At 49.5% G+C, this 19,675-nt stretch overlaps 1 protein-coding gene across 3 annotated transcripts; it reads right to left on the bottom strand.

The window, feature by feature from the left end:
• Positions 1-85: 85 nt before the first annotated feature.
• Positions 86-19,675, bottom strand: LOC116947765 (TNF receptor-associated factor 3-like). Of its 3 annotated transcripts, none has more exons than XM_032963888.2 (11): positions 19,448-19,675; positions 10,104-10,388; positions 8,820-8,871; positions 6,416-6,520; positions 5,156-5,317; positions 4,673-4,753; positions 3,912-3,986; positions 3,685-3,777; positions 3,203-3,343; positions 2,009-2,245; positions 86-1,522 (listed from the first exon to the last, which is right to left on the bottom strand). In XM_032963888.2, exons 2-11 carry the CDS (start codon positions 10,346-10,348, stop codon positions 1,037-1,039), a joined length of 1,677 nt encoding a protein of 558 aa, XP_032819779.2. In that variant the 5' UTR covers positions 10,349-10,388; positions 19,448-19,675; the 3' UTR covers positions 86-1,036. The 3 variants fall into 3 exon arrangements, with proteins under 3 accessions (XP_032819779.2, XP_032819780.2, XP_075927169.1); XM_032963889.2 differs by lacking the exon at positions 19,448-19,675 and adding an exon at positions 15,361-16,536; XM_076071054.1 differs by lacking the exon at positions 19,448-19,675 and adding an exon at positions 14,603-15,337.

The raw sequence follows: 19,675 nt of genomic DNA, 5'->3' as shown, positions 1-19,675 counted from the left end.
TGGGATGATGAATTACTTCAAGGAGGGGAAGGATGATCTTGAAGGGATCACGGTGGGAAAAAAAAACACGCAGGGCGATGTCCTCTTAAGATCTCGGCGTTTTTATCGCATTAGAATGCACAGAGCCACATCAACGCTTCAGCAACACAATGACCGTGGAACCCAGCGGACACGTAGAATATTTAATTCTTAATTATCGTACCAAAATATCAATTAAATAGCTATGAACACCGACACGAGGAAAAGTAACAGTGGGTATTTTTAAATGCTATATCACGGCGTATGCAAATTACCTGGCAGCCAAAGCAAAAAGGCGAGCTTCATTTTATATGGCCACACGCAAAGCACCATGTGCGAGTTATTATTTTTTATGAAAAATGTTAATTTCAGCATATTTTTGGATTACGTAATTTCTATTATTGGGAGAAAGCAGTGGTGCAATGGTGGTTAGCGCACTGAACTATGAACCCGGTGACCTGAGTTTGATTCCCGGCCACGGCTAACATCAGTGGCGAGTGATATCTGAACTGGTCATGGGCCACCATATTCACCAACATGCTCTAACGAGCGTGAAGTTTCGTTAAACAATCTCATGACCGACACGGCGTGGCGTCGCCTTCATCCAGCAGTGGATTGAAAAAGGGCAGTATTATTATTACATTATTTATATGGCAGAATAGCATTCAGGCTTATACAACACGTGCATGTGTATAGATGTTGATTTATTTTCCATTTAATACAATCATCATCGTGATCTCTCCAGTATCGGTAAAATGTACATTAGTTGTTTGGAGGGACGATTCATACCACAGGAATGTGGAGTTTCCACCACTCGCCTTGTACAACCGCCAATGGAAAATAGGCACCATTTGAATACCGTGACTCTGAGGCCATTTCTTTTGTCGTTTTACAGCTCATTTTAACACGAGCGCTTCTGGTTGTGACCCGAAGACACCCTGACACTTTTTACAGAGGCTTCATCCTCCTTCCACGGGGGGACGACCGCCGCTTTGGGGGTCGGTGGGGAGCCAAAAGTTCAGGGGTCGCTCGCTCCGCCCGGGTCGACGACGACGCGCACGAACACCGTGTCGTCCACGAGGTACGACGATCCCTCTAGGGCGACGTGCGACACGAACAGCGGGCACCCCGACGCCACGTTCATGTCGCCATCGGGCCGGCGAAAGCTGCCGCTCGCCGGGTCCGGCGTGAACGTGTCGGACAGGTGGCGCCGCGCCGCGCCCTGGTCGAGCAGCGACAGCGTGACGCGACGGCGGAAGGGCCACTCGAGCAGCGCGTCGTACTCGCCGCGCATCACCACGAAGAAGAGCGACAGGTGCGTGCCGCGGCCGACGCCGTCGCCGTTGAGGTAGGCGCGCGCGCACATCTTGTAGCCGAAGGGCGACGTGTAGAAGGGCTGGCTGTACAGCGAGAGCGTGCGGCCGCTGGCGGCCTCCTGCTTGCGCCGCGCGTAGTCGCGGATCTTCCACACCAGCTTGCCGCTGTAGCCTGCCGTCTCCAGAACCTGCATACGTACGCGCGAGAAAGGGGACGTTGGCAGCTTGCAGTGAAGCGCGGTGGTTCGTGTTAGCCTAGACTCCCTGTAAATCATGAATCCCTCGTGAGATCCCTCGTTAAGTTACTTGGTCGGTAAGTCATTAAGGCACGTGGCAAGTAATAATAAGGCTGGTCATTATGTCACTTGGTGGGTTGTTGAGTGTTACGTCACCCGGTCAATCAACTAGTCATGACGTCATTAAGTTACTTGGTGAGTCAATAAGTAGTCCAGTCATTCCTTAATTTATCACGCATAAAATAAATAAGTCATGCGGTCAGCTGTTAAGTAGTCAACTCAAGCGGTCGGTCTAAAAAGTCACTTAGTGGACCGTCAAGTCATTCATTTACTTGTGCCGAACGTTAATTCTTTAAGTCGTGCAGTCTATCGTTAAGCGGTCAAGTTAACCGGCCGGTCGTACCCTACTTGGGCGAGTCATTAATTCATTTAAGTGACCTGCAAACGCCGCTCGGCGGTGTCGAGGAGGCCGTCGTGCATCGTGAGCCGCTGCTCGTGCATGTGGCACCGCTCCTCGCAGGGGCCCGGGTTGCCCAGTGCCGCCTCAAGGGCACGCAGGCGCTCGCGCAGCGTCGCCATGTCCCTGCGCAGCGCTGCCGTGTCAGCGTCGCGCTGGGGCGCGCGCTGAGCCACGTGTAGGCTCTGCAGCTGCTCGTTGTGTTGCGTGAGCATCTCCTGTCGCAAAACAGAGGTCAGGAAAAACGACGCACGGGTTACATTAAGTTTTTTTTTTTCTAGATAGCCCACTGATTTGTAAAAATGACCTTGGTTTCGTGCATTACCTAATTGGTTTCCAGAGACATCTGTGTGTTGGAATGGCCTGGCTGGAACAACTGCATGGCCCGCGTTTGTCTTACATCACCCCACATGATTGTTTCTTGTGGGAAAACATCAGAGGCCGTGTGTGTGTACGTGACAAAACTGCAAGATATCAATGCTCTCATCTTACATGTCATTGAATGTTGTAAACAAACCAAATAGCACTGTATGTTGGACAAAGGGTATCGCGAGTGTAGAAGTATTTAATAAGTGTGTTAGCATTGGTGGGAGACATGTAGAGGTTTTTTCAATAGAATGGGTTGTAGGATGGCCAGGAAATGTCAGTAATAATGATCATGTTCTTTCGATAAAGTCATGTAGATAGAAAATAAAAAACATCTATGCGACTTTACCGAAAGAACCAAAGAAAATGAATTCCTGCAGTCACGAAAGTTTAAAGTCAAAATGTAATAATGATCACGATTTTTACTTCATATAGCATCTTGCATTTTTACGCAGAGGTGTCTCAAGAGCGCTTTACATCAAATATCATCTCAAACGTTTGGCAGCATATCCCCGGTGGAAGCTGTGACTGGACAGAAAGTGACTCGGCACTGGGCATGCAAACAGCATTCGTCTGCCAGTAGGAAATGACGATTGCCATGTGTCACCCCAATTTAATGGCCTACTCACTTCGAATCACATCAAGGGATCTTTAACGCCTTCTGCAAAGCATAACGGGTCAAAACACGAACCTCTCCAACAAGCGCGCTACCGCGAGGCCGTGTCACCGCCCAACACGGCGATACATTCCTGAGGGTCAGGTCAAAGATGTGCGATGGGCGAGTGCTGCAGGTGTAGCCAGGCACGCACCAGCGTGGAGCCCAGGCGAGTGTTGTTGGAGCCAGTGAGCGTGCTCCAGTGAGACAGGTCCTGCTCCAGCTGAGCCACGCGCTGAGTCAGCATCTCGGACATGTTGGTGTGATCCTCGATCGAGCACTGCAGCCGTGCACACTGCAGCGAAGGGAGAGGGGGTTAAGGGTTAGAGTTCACGTTCATGGTTGAGATGGCTACGTACTGTGCGAAAGAAGTTTAAAATGCACACGTACAGAGTTGACATTAGGATTAGAATTGATGTTAGGGTTAGACGGAAAAAAAGGGGTGGACACACGGACAGATCGGCAGAAATAGACGGACACTGAAATAAACAAGCAGGAATGGACAAACACGGATAGCCCTACAGGCAGGAATGGATGGAAACACAAACAGACAAGAACGGACAAACTTTACAGAAATAAACAGATACACGCACAAAATGCACACATGAGAGACAGATACACGGCAGTCTCTGTCACCTGCAGCTCCAGCTCGGAATTCCTGCTGATCACCAGAGTGAAGTGGCTTCGCACCGCAGATTCCTCGTGCTCACGCACCGACTCGCTCGTGCCCTGCATCGCACGCATGCATGTACATTCAAATAGGCACATACATACCTACACAGGTACAACGGCACACACGCACACACACGCGCACACACACGCACACACACGCACACACAAACACATGCACATCGGCCTCTTACCTTAAAGGTGCACCCCAGCATGTGGAAGCCACAGAGCTTGGTGGACATCGCACAGGCTGACATGTGCTGAGAGAGCTGTCAAAGACAAAGATCCACCGTGTAGCCTTAATAGACTGTTGAGGTAGCTCCTGTTAGCGTGTAGCACCTATGAAAGCTGGAACGGCAACACAAGTGGATGGGGGTGGCCAGTACCACGCCTGGCCGCCTTTGTCTCCCCAGTGGCGAGGTTTATACACCGTACCAATACTGGTACAGAAAAACATCTCTGGTGTTGGCCGTGAGCGGGAATTGAACTTGGGTCGCCAGGTTCATAGTCCAGCGCGCTAACCGCTACACTACCGCTCCCCACACACATGCACACATTGATTCTAATTTTCCATTGTGAATGTAGATTCTATGAGTGGTATGAATCTACACAATCTATATCGTATAATGTACGTGAATACAAAATTAATGATTCTTACATCCACACATCTAAATATAAATGTTATTACCTTCACACAGAACCACCACCCCCATCATCATCATCATCATCAGATCGTATCATCATCAAACACCACATGTCATCATCTCCTGTATCAACATGCAGTTTCACAGTGGTGTAGTGTGGTGTGGTTGCCATGGACCCTGGTGCAGAAAAAGCATTGGGAATCCCTATCTACCTTTAGCTCTCCAATTTGTAACCCCCCCCCCCTCAGCCCGTGGGCCCCAGTGCAGTTGCACTGCCTGCGCACTCAACAGCTACGCCACTGCCGTCTCACCTCTGCGCGTGGGATGCCATGCTCTTCGCAGTTGTTGGGGCAGGGCAGCGGGTACTGCGCACACTCCTCCTTGTGGTGCCTCTGAGGGCAGCCAGGGGGCAGCCAGGGGGCAGCCAGGGGACAGGCAAGCAAGCCGTGAGCGATGCACAGACCGGTCCAAACTCTGATACAACACTAACCCTGACACTAAGTATCCTTACCCTGACCCTAACCCAGGCTCAAAGCCCAACCCTAACTATCATTAAGATGACAAAAATGCAGACAATGGATAACTAGTATTATTATGTTAACGATGATAGTTATTAACAGTTAAAATCATAATGATGGCGATGATTATGGTGAAGATAGCAATGCTGATGGTTCTAAACATTCTAGTAAAGTGATGATTGTGATTATGAAAATTGTTACAATGACAATGATGATGATCGCGCTGACAGGTGGTGACGGTGATGACGTTGGTGATGATGATGGTGATGCTGGCACCTCTAGGAGGGAGCAGGTCACGGCCGCACTGCAATACTTGCAGAACTCGGCGCGGTGAGGGCAGGAGGCACGGTGTGCGGCGAGCCGTGTGCGCTGAACGGAGGTGCCACAGCGCGGGAAGTCGCACAGCACGCGCTCATGCGGGCACTTCGCACGGTGAGTCTGTAACACACACGGTGAACATAAACCACACACGGTGAGTCTGTAACACACACGGTGAGCATAGACCACACACGGTGAGTCTGTAACACACACGGTGAGTCTGTAACACACACGGTGAGTCTGTAACACACACGGTGAGGATAGACCACACACGGTGAGTCTGTAACACACACGGTGAGCATAGACCACACACGGTGAGTCTGTAACACACACGGTGAGTCTGTAACACACACGGTGAGTCTGTAACACACACGGTGAGTCTGTAACACACACGGTGAGTCTGTAACACACACGGTGAGGATAGACCACACACGGTGAGCATGCACCACACACGGTGAGCATGCACCACACGCCGCACTCTACACACACCACACAGTGAACATATACCACACACACCACACACAGTGCGCACACATCACACACACTGCACTCTACACACACCACACAGTGAACATATACCACACACACCACACACAGTGCGCACACATCACACACACTGCACTCTACACACACCACACGTGGTAACGATTCACTACACACACCACACGTGCTACGTACACAATAACACTACACACACACCACACAGTGAACATTCATAACACACTGCACACCACACGCAGTGTGCGTGCATACACCACACATGCACCACACACAGTGAGCATACACCGCACGCACCACACACCACAGTGAGCATCCACAACATCATACACAACAAACGCCAAACACCACAAACATCATACACAGTGAGCATATACCACAGACACACCAAACACCACACACAACGACCATACACCCCACACTCAGTGATTATAAACCGCACACAATATACATTAAGAACACACACCTTTGTTTCCCTGGTGGCGATGTTTACACAATGCACCAGGTACTTATTCTTTGAGGCTGAGTCGACCAAGGGGAGGCCTAGGACCGGTTCAGATAATCATTACTGGTGTTGACTGTGAGCGGGGAATTGAACCCGAGTCGCCAAATGCGTAGCGCAGCGCACCAACCGCTGCACCACCACTCCCCATTGTCTCTCAAAACACATCCTCACACACATGCGGGATGCGATGCATGAGGACGCAGTGTGGTGCTCACCTCGAGGTGGCGCAGCGCCACCGTGTCCTCACAGCCAGCTGAGCGGTTCGAGCAGAACACGAGAAGCCCCAGCACCTCCCGGGTACAGCACGCGTCTCTGTACAGCTGCTCCTCCCACAGACGATGCGGAGATGCGGGGGGACACAAGAGGACACACGGGGAGACATGGGGGGACACGGAGAGACATGGCGAGAGATGGGGACCCGCGGGGAGGCACGGAGAGGGACGGAGAGACATGGGGAGGAATGGGGAGACACGGAGGACACACGGGGAGAACATGGGGGGACACGGAGAGACATGGGGAGAGATGGGGACATGCAGGGAAGCACGGAGAGACATGGGGATGAATGGGGAGACACGGAGGACACGTGGAGGGACAGGGAAGGGGAAACACGAGGACACATGGGCAGACAAGAGGAGACATGGAGAGGGACAGGGAGACACGGGATGCACATCGTGGAGTGTCAAAGACAGTAGAGTGAGAGAATAGGGGACATTGGCAGAGCCAGCCAGCCAGCTCAGGGAGATGATGCTGTGTCAGAATCGTGGAGTCACCAACTCGAAGACCTGGGTTTGAATCCGGGTATGAGACGTCCATAATTAAACCGTGTGTATTGAGTCACTGCTTTTGTATGTGTGTATGTCGTATGTATGTTGAACTTCTTTCGCACCTTACCTAGCCAACCGTGCTAATCGGAGGCGAAAGAGCAAATTGCAATGGCCAAAGGAATGAGGGCAAAAGGCCGGGTGGATGGGAAAGGGACGGAGAGCACAAGCGCTGGAGTATGGGAGCTGGGAGCTGGGGAAGGTCCCAGGCAGCCAGTTCAGAGCAGGTATGAGGAATTAAGAAGAAGGGTGCGTGCAGTGGTTGGAATGTTAAGCTATGCGGTTGTTGAAGAGGCGGGCGTTTCTCGTGGTATTTTTGCATCAAGGAACTCGCGACGAACCTCAAGAAGCTCCTCGTGCTTGGAGGTTTTTCAACAAAATGCTCGGAAAAATTAAATAAGGAAACGTTACGGTAACGTGAGTGGCCATTTCCAGCCCGCAGCGTCGAGTGACAAAAAGAGGGAAACTGTAGCAGGAAGGTCAAATAAAGAACCAAAAAATAAGTTCCTTCATCATTTCCTCTCGATTCATTCTGCACCCCCATACCATCATTGCCTAAATGTTTGACGCATGAATTGTTGGCGCATGTATGCGTCTTCTTTGGTTCTTTCGGTAAAGTCACGTAGAATGAGAATAAAATAATAAATTGATAAAATAAAATAACACAATAATATTCTCACGACGTTTCGGCCACAACACAAGCGGCCTTCATCAGGTGAAGGGACGAGACTGTCTGGTAGGACAGCGCTGGAGTGAAAGAGCCACGTGTTTGTTAATGCACCCTTGCACTCACGCTCTCCACCCGCTAAACATGAATGACATTTAAATTTTGATTTAAAGCTTTCGTGACTGCAGTAATTCATATTCTTAGTTTTTTCGGTAAAGTCACGTTGAAGAGAAACAACAAAATAACAAAATATATATAAAACAATAAAAAATTCTCACGACGTTTCGACCATAACTCAAACGGTCATCATCAGGTGTGTTGGTTTGCATAAATTTATTTTTAAACGCTGCGCGTGACGCCAACGTTTTTTATAAATAAATAAATGTGCCGTTTAAAAATAAATTTATGCAAACCAACACACCTGATGATGACCGTTTGAGTTATGGTCGAAACGTCGTGAGAATTTTTTATTGTTTTATATATATTTTGTTATTTTGTTGTTTCTCTTCAACGTGACTTTACCGAAAAAACTAAGAATATGAATGACATTGTAGTATATAGTCGCAGTACATTGTATATTAAATTTAAATGTATTGCAAAACACTCCTTAAAATTTAACTGGTAAAACATCCCAAGAAAGAATCTTCCTGAATATGAATCTTGGGACTTGCCGAGCCTTTTCTGTATACACACTCATTAATTGGCTGAAAACATGTTAATGTATAGAGAACTGCAGAGCTTGGGCAATTGTTGATGCCGGCTCACCACTTTTCTGCCTTCCCAGCTTGTCTGCGGCTCCTTCGTAAATGTGACATGCAATTGGCATCAACGACTACACTGTTTAAAACTAAACCATTTAATTTTTCTTATGAACTTGCAACCCGCATGTCTTTGGACGTAACCATCCGCCCATTCATCCCTTCTAGGAAGGCAGCATTTTGTTTCTTTTAATATAGTATCATAAACAAACGACACTAGTAATTGTCTGCCATAAGGAACTTCTTTAGGGTTAATAACATCCACCGGTAATTCTAAAATACAAGAGACGTGGGCAGCTTCGTGTTCCGATAGCTCATCAGTGAGCCGTAGCCACTTACACATTTGGCAGTGGGGAACCTTTAGTGATCTCACCTCGTGCTCGGCGAGGGGGGAGGCGCACTCGGGGCACGCCGGGCTTGGGGCACTGAAAAAAACACGACAAGAAACGAAGGCCACAGTGAAACTTCCCTCTTTTGCGATCCTATTGCCCCCCTTCTGCTAGTTATTCACAGCCCCTATAGCTCAGGCAAGGCAAAACCTCAATCGTTTTTGTCACTGCAAGAGGCTCTTGCAATGACAGAAGTGACCCAAGTGTGCTAAAATTGAAAACGCAGCATCGTTGCTAGGTTATAAATATTCCCCTCTAACACCCAATTATTAAGACGAATATGCTTGGCGTGAGAGTTACAGATGTGTTTCATATGCAGGCCATTTTCAAGTGGTAGGTCTCATGTGACTGCTGGGCCATGTTAAAAATAAGTTGTGGGCTCACTACAGCGTGTGGGCCATAGGATTCCCACCTCTGCCTTAAGTGATCTGCAAAAATTCTGCTGATTATTCATGGTTAAGTGTTGCCACATAGCACATTCATCCTATTATCTACATTTACATTCAGCCGGGTTCCCCAGAAGTGAGAACCTGAAAGTGCTGAATTAATATTATCCACACATTTTTTGCAGGTAAAAAAAGTCATACTTCAACTTATTATCCATAATTATCCATAAGTTCATGCATAACCCACACCCTCCGAATCAACATAGCTAAAAGCAGTTTGACTGGAATGTCCTCATATCCACGTGTATCACTGCTAATATTTAGACTATGCCTAGTGCTCCGGTCTTACCTTGCCACTAACTCAATTCACTCGATGGGTGAGGGCGGAGAAAAGACATCGGTGCGGAAACAGTAGCAAAATTATAAAACGCAACCAACAGTAGGACCGCTGTGAAGACGCAGCAGTAGGATGGGGTTCATCAGTTCATGTGCAGGAGTGGGACAGATTGTGGCATTGCAGATCCCTTTTGGGATGGCGACAAACTGATAAAAAGTGGACATGGTTCAATCCTCATTCTCATCATTATCCACCACGATCAATCCACTGCTGGATGAAGATCCTCCCGAGCCACCACCATCTCTCATGGCCCTGTGATGTAACAATCCACCCATCACGTACACATGAGCACGTTTCATCACTCCACCTACACGGTAGATATTCTCTTGGACACGTTCCCTCCCTTGGCTGCCACGCCATCGTTAGGCTTGACTTGAAGGGGCGGGGGCAGCTCAGCCTCTCTGATGTTACAGAGCTGGACGGCACTAACGCTGCCGGTCAACGTTCGCCCGTGCGCCAGCTCTGTCCCCTTATCCCCTCCCCACCTGAGGATGACCTTGGCGCAGGTGAGGCACAGGCGGTGCCCGCAGCCCGTCTGGTGGGGGTCGCGCAGCGGCAGGTGGCACGAGCCGCACAGGTAGCGCGGCTCGGGTGGGCTCGTGAAGTCGCAGGTGTAGCCGCCGACCAGCGGCTCCACGGCCGATTCGGACGGGATGGCGCACTCTGCACCACGGCTCACAGGGCCCGGCGCCGGCGGGAAAGAGCACAGTGACGTGGGGCCCTGGGCCATGGGGGCGGGCGGCGGGCGGGCCCCAACGCCGCAGTGCGACCTTGGTTAGAAAGGCGGACACACAAACACTCACCATCAATACTGAAAACCGTGAACTGCTAAAGGCGAAGCAGAATGACGAATGATGTGATCTGCTTTTGTCTATCACGCACTCTGCTCTGGCTCTCACTCCCTGTGCGTATGAGGAAAGGTTGCAATGCCCATTTCTTAATTGTGAAAAAATGTTACATGTTGTCCAGCTCTCACCAACTCCTGCAGGCAGTTTATATATAGAACGACTTGACTGGTAATGTATAAGAGGGGCTCAACCTTTAGTTGGGGGGCTCAACTCCCTCTAGCAACACCCCTCCAACCTCCCCCCCAATGCTACAAGGCTGGCGGGCCCTCGGCCGGTAGTACAAAATCCATGTTCTTGTGGCAAGGACCAGTCTCATTTTTATAATCCAAGTCCCGGCTTCGCCCGGGACTTGATTCTGAGCCCCCCCCCCCCCCAAAAATACAAAAGTCACCACGCCCGGCCGCCTTTGTCTCCCCAGTGGCGATGTTAACACACCACACCAGTTACTCGTTTGAGGCTGAGTCGACATAGGGGAGGCCCAGGACCGGTTATAGATAATCGTCACCAGTATTGGCAGTGAGCGGGAATCGAACTCGGGTCGCCGGGTTCGTAGCGCAGCGTAGCGCTAACCACTACACTACCGCTCCCCCCACACACACACGCGCATGTCCATAGATACACATACACGCGCTTGCTGCAGACACACCACACAACTTTCAGGGTGCGTACGGCAGTAAACGACTCAAATAATAAAGCAATGCTGCGCGAAGAACGCCTTAGACCTGCAACACATTTGTATTTCACTTTACCCGCGATCAGCAGGCACACTCCGTTACGCTTACGCACACGGGTCACATGACAGGTGTGACGTCACAGCTCATTTGCCGTGCAAAATATATGCATTATTGCGCCCCCCCCCCCAAAAAAAAAAGTCTATTTTTATAATTTTTGCATGGTGTACAGTCTGGAAAGTACCCACAGGGCAAATTTCAAGTTTGTTGCATGTCGGGAAGTACGCTAAACATATTGAACAGACACACATTCACAAATTTCCCTTTTATATATAATATATAGATAATTTGCATGCACATATGCTGAATTTCTTTCGCACCGTACGTAGCCAACCGTCCTAATCGGAGGTGCAGGGGAATATCAACAAACTAAACACAAAAAGCAGTTTTAAAGAAATGTGTTTTCAATTTAAAGCCCATTGTCAATCCACTGCCACTGGAAGGCTTTCCCACGCTGTGAGGGTCATGGAGGTTGTTTGTCCATACTTTTCCACAATAGCCAGTGCGGGTTTGGTGATGGAGAAACCCCAGTTCCGGTTAAGATATCACTCGCCGCTGATGTTAGCCATGGCTCAGAATCAAACTCACCAAGTGAATAGCATTGTGCATGAACGACTGCATCACCGCTCCCTCCCAATAATAATTTAATTTAAATGCTTAGTAAAGGCACAATGAATGTAGACCATCTTTTTCAAGAGGGTCTTGCAATGGGATATTCAGCCAGTTCCATTAATATTCGACAACACGTTTGATTTATATTGTGTACAAGTCACTGTATAGAAACAGTGGGCACTTTATTTATAGACAATAGGGCAGCCAGTCACAGCCACAGAAAAAAGGTGACGGTGTTGTAGCTTAACAGGCACAGGCAGTTGACAGTATGGATGTCTTTGGGAAGTGGAGTTCCTGACTTTGAGGCAGGAAAAGAGAATGGGCGACCTCCCACCGAGCTATGATTGACTAGGGGGGGGATTCGACAGAAAGAAAGCCTTTGGTTACTTGACCTGCGAGTGGAAAGGAGTAGAGTGAGATGAGAGGGGAAAGGTAGGAGGAGTGCGTGGAAGGGGAGTAGATTGAGGTGAAAGTGTAGAGGTTAGATCGGGGGCAATCACATTGAGAGCTTAAATAGCTCTCCATGTGGAGAAATTGGGAGTATTGGAATGTTGCGGTCTCATTTATGTTTGTGGGTCAAAAGTCTGTTGGCAACATTTAGGATCATCTGAAGTTTGGAGAAGGAGATATTTTTGGAGGCCATGGAATAGGAGAGAGTCTCAATCATAGAGTCAGGATGTGATGGGGGGGTATCATCAGCGGCAGTTTGGGTTCATTAATAGTGGATGAGAAGTTCAATACACATGGAGATATGAGATCGTGCAGAGTTCTGAGATATGTGGGCAGAGAAGATATGCAAACTCGATGGCGAAACAGGAACTGTCTCATAAGGGATGATGATGGTGGTGGTGGTGCGGAGTGGCGAGCTGGAGTGTCGCGGCTAGCGCGCTGCGCTACGAACCTGGCGACCCAATTATGATTCCCACTCACGGCCAACACCAGTTACAATTATCGGAACCGGTTCTGGGCCTCCCCTAGGTCGACTCAGCCTCAAATGAGTACCTACAATGGTGTGTAAACTTCACTACTTGGGAGATGGCGTGGTGCTGGCCACCCACCGCATCGTGTGCCGTGCCGGCCTTAAAGGTGCTCACTTATAGCACCTGCCCCAACAGTCTGTTGGAGGTTAAATAGCGAGTCTTTGTTTTGGTGTGGTCACCATAGTAAAGTGAATTATGAAGCAGGAATTTGCTCCTTAACATTGGAAATAAGAACAAAAACAGATCCGCAACGGGGCAGAATCACATCAGGCTCTGTGTTGGGATTCAACACCTATTTAGCCTCCACAGAGGCTATTCATTTGCTTAATAACTTCGAAATACACGTACAATCTTGCAAAGTCCACCTGGCCATACGAAAGAAGAAGATATGTTTCTCAAGCGGCATAGAGTATGCACACATTTTTTTGTGTTTAATTGGAAACACCTGGGTTGGTCAAGAATGTTTCATAATCACCGCCACGATTACCAGGTGTGTGTCGTCACCGATATTGCAGGAGCTGTGGCGTCATTACGTCCTTCGTGTAAGTCCTTCGTGTTGATGTAAAGAATGGCAAGGATGATACGTAACCTTGGAATGGGGAACGGGAGCTCACAGTGTAACTGAGCAATCATTGGAAGGACGTTATTAACCAGGTAAACTCTTAACTGTGATGTTTCCATCCTACCTGCCTATGTCAGCTGTTATTTCGGACTCTCTGTCTCTCTCTATGCTTCTCTCTTAGATCTCTCATGCTCACATGTCCGTTGCATTGCACTCTCATGCTCACATGTCCTTTGGATTGCACTCCCTCGTCGAGGAAGCCGCTCTACTCCTATCTTACAGTTACATGCTAATCTCTCACATTAACATCATGCTAATTTCTCACATTAACATCATGCTAGTCTCTCACATTAACATAGCCAATTCCATGCCCTCTAATTTCTCACATTAACATCATGCTAATCCCTCACATTAACATAGCCACTTCCGTGCCCTCTAATTTCTCACATTAACATCATGCTAATCCCTCACATTAACATAGCCACTTCCGTGCCCTCTAATTTCTCACATTAACATCAAGCTAATCCCTCACATTAACGTAGCCACTTCCGTGCCCTCTAATTTCTCACATTAACATCATGCTAATCTCTCACATTAACATAGCCACTTCCGTGCCCTCTAATTTCTCACGTTAACATCACTAGCCCCGGCCACTACTTTATGACCCTTGAGCTACACCCATTTCAAACCTTTTAAAACAGTCTGCCTCAGCAGCAGACCATGCTTTCCCACCTGATGACGGACGCTTGTGTTGCGCCCGAAACGTCGCGATTTATTTTATACCTACGTGACTTTACCGAAAGAACCAAAGAGTATAGTTAGGATGAACATTGTTTAACTATATGGACTGAATTTGATATTGTAGCCGTTGCTCTGCATCTACATCAGCCATACGAAAGAAGAAGAATATTTAAGGACTGGCTAGCACTGTATTACGTGAAACAATGTCATGAAAACATATGATAAGGTGTTAACTGACCTAAACAGATAATAATAATAGCATATATTACGCGTTTTTTTACACGCTTTTATTTAACTCACTGTTGCTGTATCCTCAAATCTTGTAACTCAATTTTAACCCACTTTCCAATGTGGTATCGACTGCAAACTTGGTATACTTATGTCATACTGATGACAATACTATATTCTATCATAAAAAATAAAAAGTACATATTTCTAAACATTATTTCTAAACATTATTTTTTATATGTTATGTTTCGGCTTGGGTCTAATTGTCCACGCTCAACTCACGTTTCGCTGTAAATGACCAGGGTCCGTTAGGTTATGGCAAGCTTCGGGGCCACTTCCTGGAGTCGTGGAGTTCTTCCATTACTAGTACGGTACATTTAATTAAAGGGTGTTTTAAAAAATATATATGTAATATTACTTATTTATATTGGACATGATTTGCATGACGCACGCGAACTCGCTCGGGAACATCCACGTGGTCGTTCAGTTCACATGCCACGTGGTCATTCAGTTCACATGCCACGTGGTCATTCAGTTCACATGCCACGTGGTCATTACACAACACAAAGACCCCCCGTGTAGCCTCTAACAAACTTTTGGGGCAAGTGCTGTTCGTGAGCGAGCCACCTATGAAGGCCGGCACCGTGGCAGACGAGGGGCCCCGGCCGCCTTTGTATCCCCAGCGGCGGTGGGGGTTTTTTGTTGTTGTTACGCAATACAACACGGACACATCGAGACCAACGTTGCACATTCCAAGGTTTGTTTCACACGTTGACGTCACATCATCAGCATTCCGAAACATTCGCAATTCATTCATTATTTGTTTAAGGAACTGAGCAAGCGTGGCTTGGCCTGTGTCCCGTTTTTATATTTGTTATATTTACATTTTCAACAAGTGGCACTGTGATCCGCGTATATACAGTACTGTGTACGGTTTACACTTCTATACATGGCTCAACAAAACGCCTTTCAAGTACCGGCAATGCCCTTCCACACGACTTAATCACGAAGCGAGAGAGAGAGAGGAGAGAGAAACTCACAAACGCAGCACAGCAAAGTTGTCCTTAGCAGGGATCTTCGCCTGCTGCTGCTGCCTGCTGACTACTGCTGCTTACTGCCTGCTGACTACTGCTGCTTGCTACCTGCTGCTGCCCGCCTGACACTTGACGCGGGGATGTTTTTGGCACAAATTCCATGAGACCGCGGGTGGGTTGCGCGTTGCGTCGGGGTTCGGTGTGGGGTGATGGTCGTCATCGGTGTGGGGTGATGGTCGGGGTTCGGTGTGGGGTGATGATGGTCGTGATCGGTGTGGGGTGATGGTCGGGGTTCGGTGTGGGGTGATGATGGTCGTGATCGGTGTGGGGTGATGATGGTCGTGATCGGTGTGGGGTGATGATGGTCGTGATCGGTGTGGGGTGATGATGGTCGTGATCGGTGTGGGGTGATGATGGTCGTGATCGGTGTGGGGTGGTGGTCGTGATCGGTGTGGGGTGGTGATGGTCGTGATCGGTGTGGGGGAGAGGGAACCGCGGCGTGCCGGGGGAAGTCCCCGGCAGGCTGCGGACAGGCAGACAAGGGCGTCGACACAGCGCAAAATCTCCCTCCCCGCACCACCACCCCCCACTCCGTGTGTTGTCGTCTCGTGGGGCCAAGTCACCGGACAAGCCAGTGGGGTCCCCCCCCCCAACTCCTCCTCCTCCTCAACCTGGACATCTCCATCCCATCCATGGGACGGCGCCACCCTCGATGCGAGCGGAGCACCGCCCTGCACGAGCGACGCCGTTTCGTGCAGCGGGGCATTGACCAAGTGGGCCGTCGTGGCGTTGCTGTGCGTGGTTGTAGACTAGGGAGAGCAATGTGGACTGTACAGAGACACCGTCGTGATGCCAAGGGGCAGCGCGCTGCGCTTGTTGCATTGGCAACCTTGTGTAAGTGTAAATCACGGCAGTGGCGATGATGACATCGTCGGCACAACGGCGAGCAAGGAGACGTCCAGGGTTACAATTAGCTCAAAGCGGGAGGAAGGAGGCCGCGTAACGAAACAATCTCTCGGGGTTCATCAAATGTCTCACAATTACCGCACGTGTTTAAGGGGCATAGCATGTGGAGGGGGGAGTCGTGGGTGACGTCACGTCACGCTCGCCCTCGGAGAGAGTGGAGTCGCAGAACGTGACGTCACGCGGACTCTGGGGGGGACGGTGACGTCATGCCCCAATGGGGGTATTTAAAGGGGGGACCCCGGGATGTAACAGGGGTCGTCGTCGGGGGTAGGAGTGGGGACTCAGTGGGGGGGGGGGGCTGATCCTCACCCGAGGCTAGGGGAGGCCACTCCGCCCGACCGGCCGAGGTTGGGGTTGTAGGGATCCTGGTACCCCTGTCCCCTGGGGAGTTATCGGCTAGGGGGGTGGGTTGGTGGCGTAAGCCCCTAACACACTTTGGCGTAAGCCCTTAATAAACGTGGCGTAAGTCCCTAACCGCAATCTGCCTCCGAGTCGTGGATTGCGCCGCAACAAATGTTTAAGGGGCCCACATGTTTAAGGGGCCCAACTCATCCGTACATGTTTAAGGGGCATACATGTTTAAGGGGCCAAACTGATCCGTACATGTTTAAGGGGCTTACATGTTTAAGGGGCCCAACTGATCCGTACATGTTTAAGGGGCGTACATGTTTAAGGGGCCCAACTGATCCGTACATGTTTAAGGGGCATACATGTTTAAGGGGCCCACATGTTTAAGGGGCCCAACTCATCCGTACATGTTTAAGGGGCCCACATGTTTAAGGGGCCCACATGTTTAAGGGGCCCAACTCATCCGTACATGTTTAAGGGGCTTACATGTTTAAGGGGCCCAACTGATCCGTACATGTTTAAGGGGCATACATGTTTAAGGGGCCCAACTGATCCGTACATGTTTAAGGGGTCCACATGTTTAAGGGGCCCACATGTTTAAGGGGCCCAACTCATCCGTACATGTTTAAGGGGCTTACATGTTTAAGGGGCCCAACTGATCCGTACATGTTTAAGGGGCCCAACTGATCCGTACATGTTTAAGGGGCATACATGTTTAAGGGGCCCACATGTTTAAGGGGCCCAACTGATCCGTACATGTTTAAGGGGCGTACATGTTTAAGGGGTCCACATGTTTAAGGGGCCCACATGTTTAAGGGGCCCAACTCATCCGTACATGTTTAAGGGGCCCAACTGATCCACCCTCATCTCCGTCTCGCCTGCCACCTCTTCTCTAACATCACTTGCAGCAACATCTCTCTACGTTTGTCCACATTCGTCTTGGTGACCCCCCCCCCCATATGCTGGACGTCCATGATAAAGAGCTTCACAGCTCATCGGATTCTTCCAGTCTGAATAGATTCGCATTCGAATATTTGTATCGTATGTTGGACTTCTTTCTCACCGTACGTAGCCAACCGTGCTAATCGGATTTTTTTCTTATATAACCACGCCTATATATCTTGTCGATATTTTTTTCTGTTTAACACGTAGGCTTTCGCGACGAATATCATCCATAATATAGGGGGTTTTTTTTTGTTAGATCGTGTAAATATACAGGGTGCTTAAAAACATGTTTTACACTTATACGGAATTATGGTTTTTAATTAAAAAAAATACGGTTAATACACTGTAACATGACAACAAATGTATGTTAATAGCTTCAAAAAGTCAAAGAGTCTCTACTTGTTCGCCATCGTTGTCAACACACACCCGGAAACCTCTCCAGAGCCCGGAGGCACATTTCTCGTGTTATTTTTTTTTATTTCTCAGAAGTGTTAAAATTGTCTTGAAGCACCCTGTACATCTTTTCTGTCACGTTACAAGGATCTTATACATTGAAGGGCGATAGGGAAGGAAGGGGATACAATATCATTTCTAAGAACCCCTCCATCCACCACTGAATCTCAACGGTAACGCAAACTCACCTCGACTGGTCAGTACAGGCGAGCAGGTGAGAGAGAGTGCAGGTGAGAGAGAGAGTGCAGGTGAGAGAGAGAGAGTGCAGGTGAGAGAGAGTGCAGGTGAGAGAGAGTGCAGGTGAGAGAGAGTGCAGGTGAGAGAGAGTGCAGGTGAGGGAGAGTGCAGGTGAGGGAGAGTGCAGGTGAGGGAGAGTGCAGGTGAGGGAGAGTGCAGGTGAGGGAGAGTGCAGGTGAGAGAGTGCAGGTGAGGGAGTGCAGGTGAGAGAGAGTGCAGGTGAGAGAGAGTGCAGGTGAGAGAGATTGCAGGTGAGGGAGTGCAGGTGAGGGAGTGCAGGTGAGAGAGAGAGTGCAGGTGAGAGAGAGAGAGTGCAGGTGAGAGAGAGTGCAGGTGAGAGAGAGTGCAGGTGAGAGAGAGTGCAGGTGAGGGAGAGTGCAGGTGAGGGAGAGTGCAGGTGAGGGAGAGTGCAGGTGAGGGAGAGTGCAGGTGAGGGAGAGTGCAGGTGAGGGAGAGTGCAGGTGAGAGAGTGCAGGTGAGGGAGTGCAGGTGAGAGAGAGTGCAGGTGAGAGAGAGTGCAGGTGAGAGAGAGTGCAGGTGAGAGAGAGTGCAGGTGAGACAGTGTGCAGGTGAGAGAGAGTGCAGGTGAGAGAGAGTGCAGGTGAGACAGTGTGCAGGTGAGAGAGAGTGCAGGTGAGAGGGAGTGCAGGTGAGATCGCTGTGCATCGGGTGGGACTGGATGAGTTCACCCGCTCGCTCCTGTGTGAGTGATCACCCACATGACGCAAAGCAAACTGCAGTCGGACCCACAATGACCAATAACTTGCCCACGAAAGCCCCGGTGAATTTCAATACTGTCGGGGTTTTTTTTAATTTAGGATTGCCGTTTGCTTACTGCACCTGAGATGCGTGGCTGATGAACCTAACTGGTTCAATTAGAGTCGTGTAAGTGAACTCACTGCCCGTGGTGATGCGCGCTGGGTGTGAGTGCTCGACTCGTGAGCTGCGTTAAAATCTACTTTGGTATTCTTCCGTCCTGTCTCGCTTTCGCCGTCTCTGTCCGTGTGTGAGTGTTTGTGTACGTGACTCTCGCGTTCACGTGTACGTCTGCGACCGTCTCTGCGTCTTTGTGTCTCTGTGTCTTCGTCTCGAGCTCCGCATTCGATGTGGCCCTGTGTCGATCTGCGTGCGTCTCCGCGTGTACCTGTCGATGTCTTCGTGCGTTGCTCTTTTCGTGTCCAACTCCTTGCGTGCCTCACTCTCTTGCCTGTCTGCTCGTCGCTGTGGTCAACCCCTCCGACATCTTCGGGTCTCTTGACGTCTGTGTCTCTGCTTCCTGTTGCCTGACCTTAAACAACTCCCTTGTGGGCCGCGCTAATGGGTGAGCATCCCAAAGTGAAACTAACTTCAACGTGAACCACGTGGGGGCGCT

The sequence above is a fragment of the Petromyzon marinus genome, chromosome 31, assembly GCF_048934315.1.
Source record: "Petromyzon marinus isolate PM22_M1 ecotype Great Lakes invasive population chromosome 31, UKy_Petmar_22M1.pri1.0, whole genome shotgun sequence".
In the NCBI taxonomy this organism is placed as follows: domain Eukaryota; kingdom Metazoa; phylum Chordata; class Hyperoartia; order Petromyzontiformes; family Petromyzontidae; genus Petromyzon; species Petromyzon marinus.
This window is presented reverse-complemented; position numbering and strand designations above follow the sequence as displayed.

Bases quoted from the DNA above. Each gene is read 5' to 3' on its own strand.
- LOC116947765 (XM_032963888.2), bottom strand. From the start codon at position 10,348: ATGGCCCAGGGCCCCACGTCACTGTGCTCTTTCCCGCCGGCGCCGGGC. The intron at 4,754-5,155 runs GTGCCAGCATCA...GGCTGCCCTCAG, and splicing joins TGACCTGCTCCCTCCTAGAG to AGGCACCACAAGGAGGAGTG. The intron at 1,523-2,008 runs GTCACTTAAATG...GTACGTATGCAG, and splicing joins CCGCCGAGCGGCGTTTGCAG to GTTCTGGAGACGGCAGGCTA.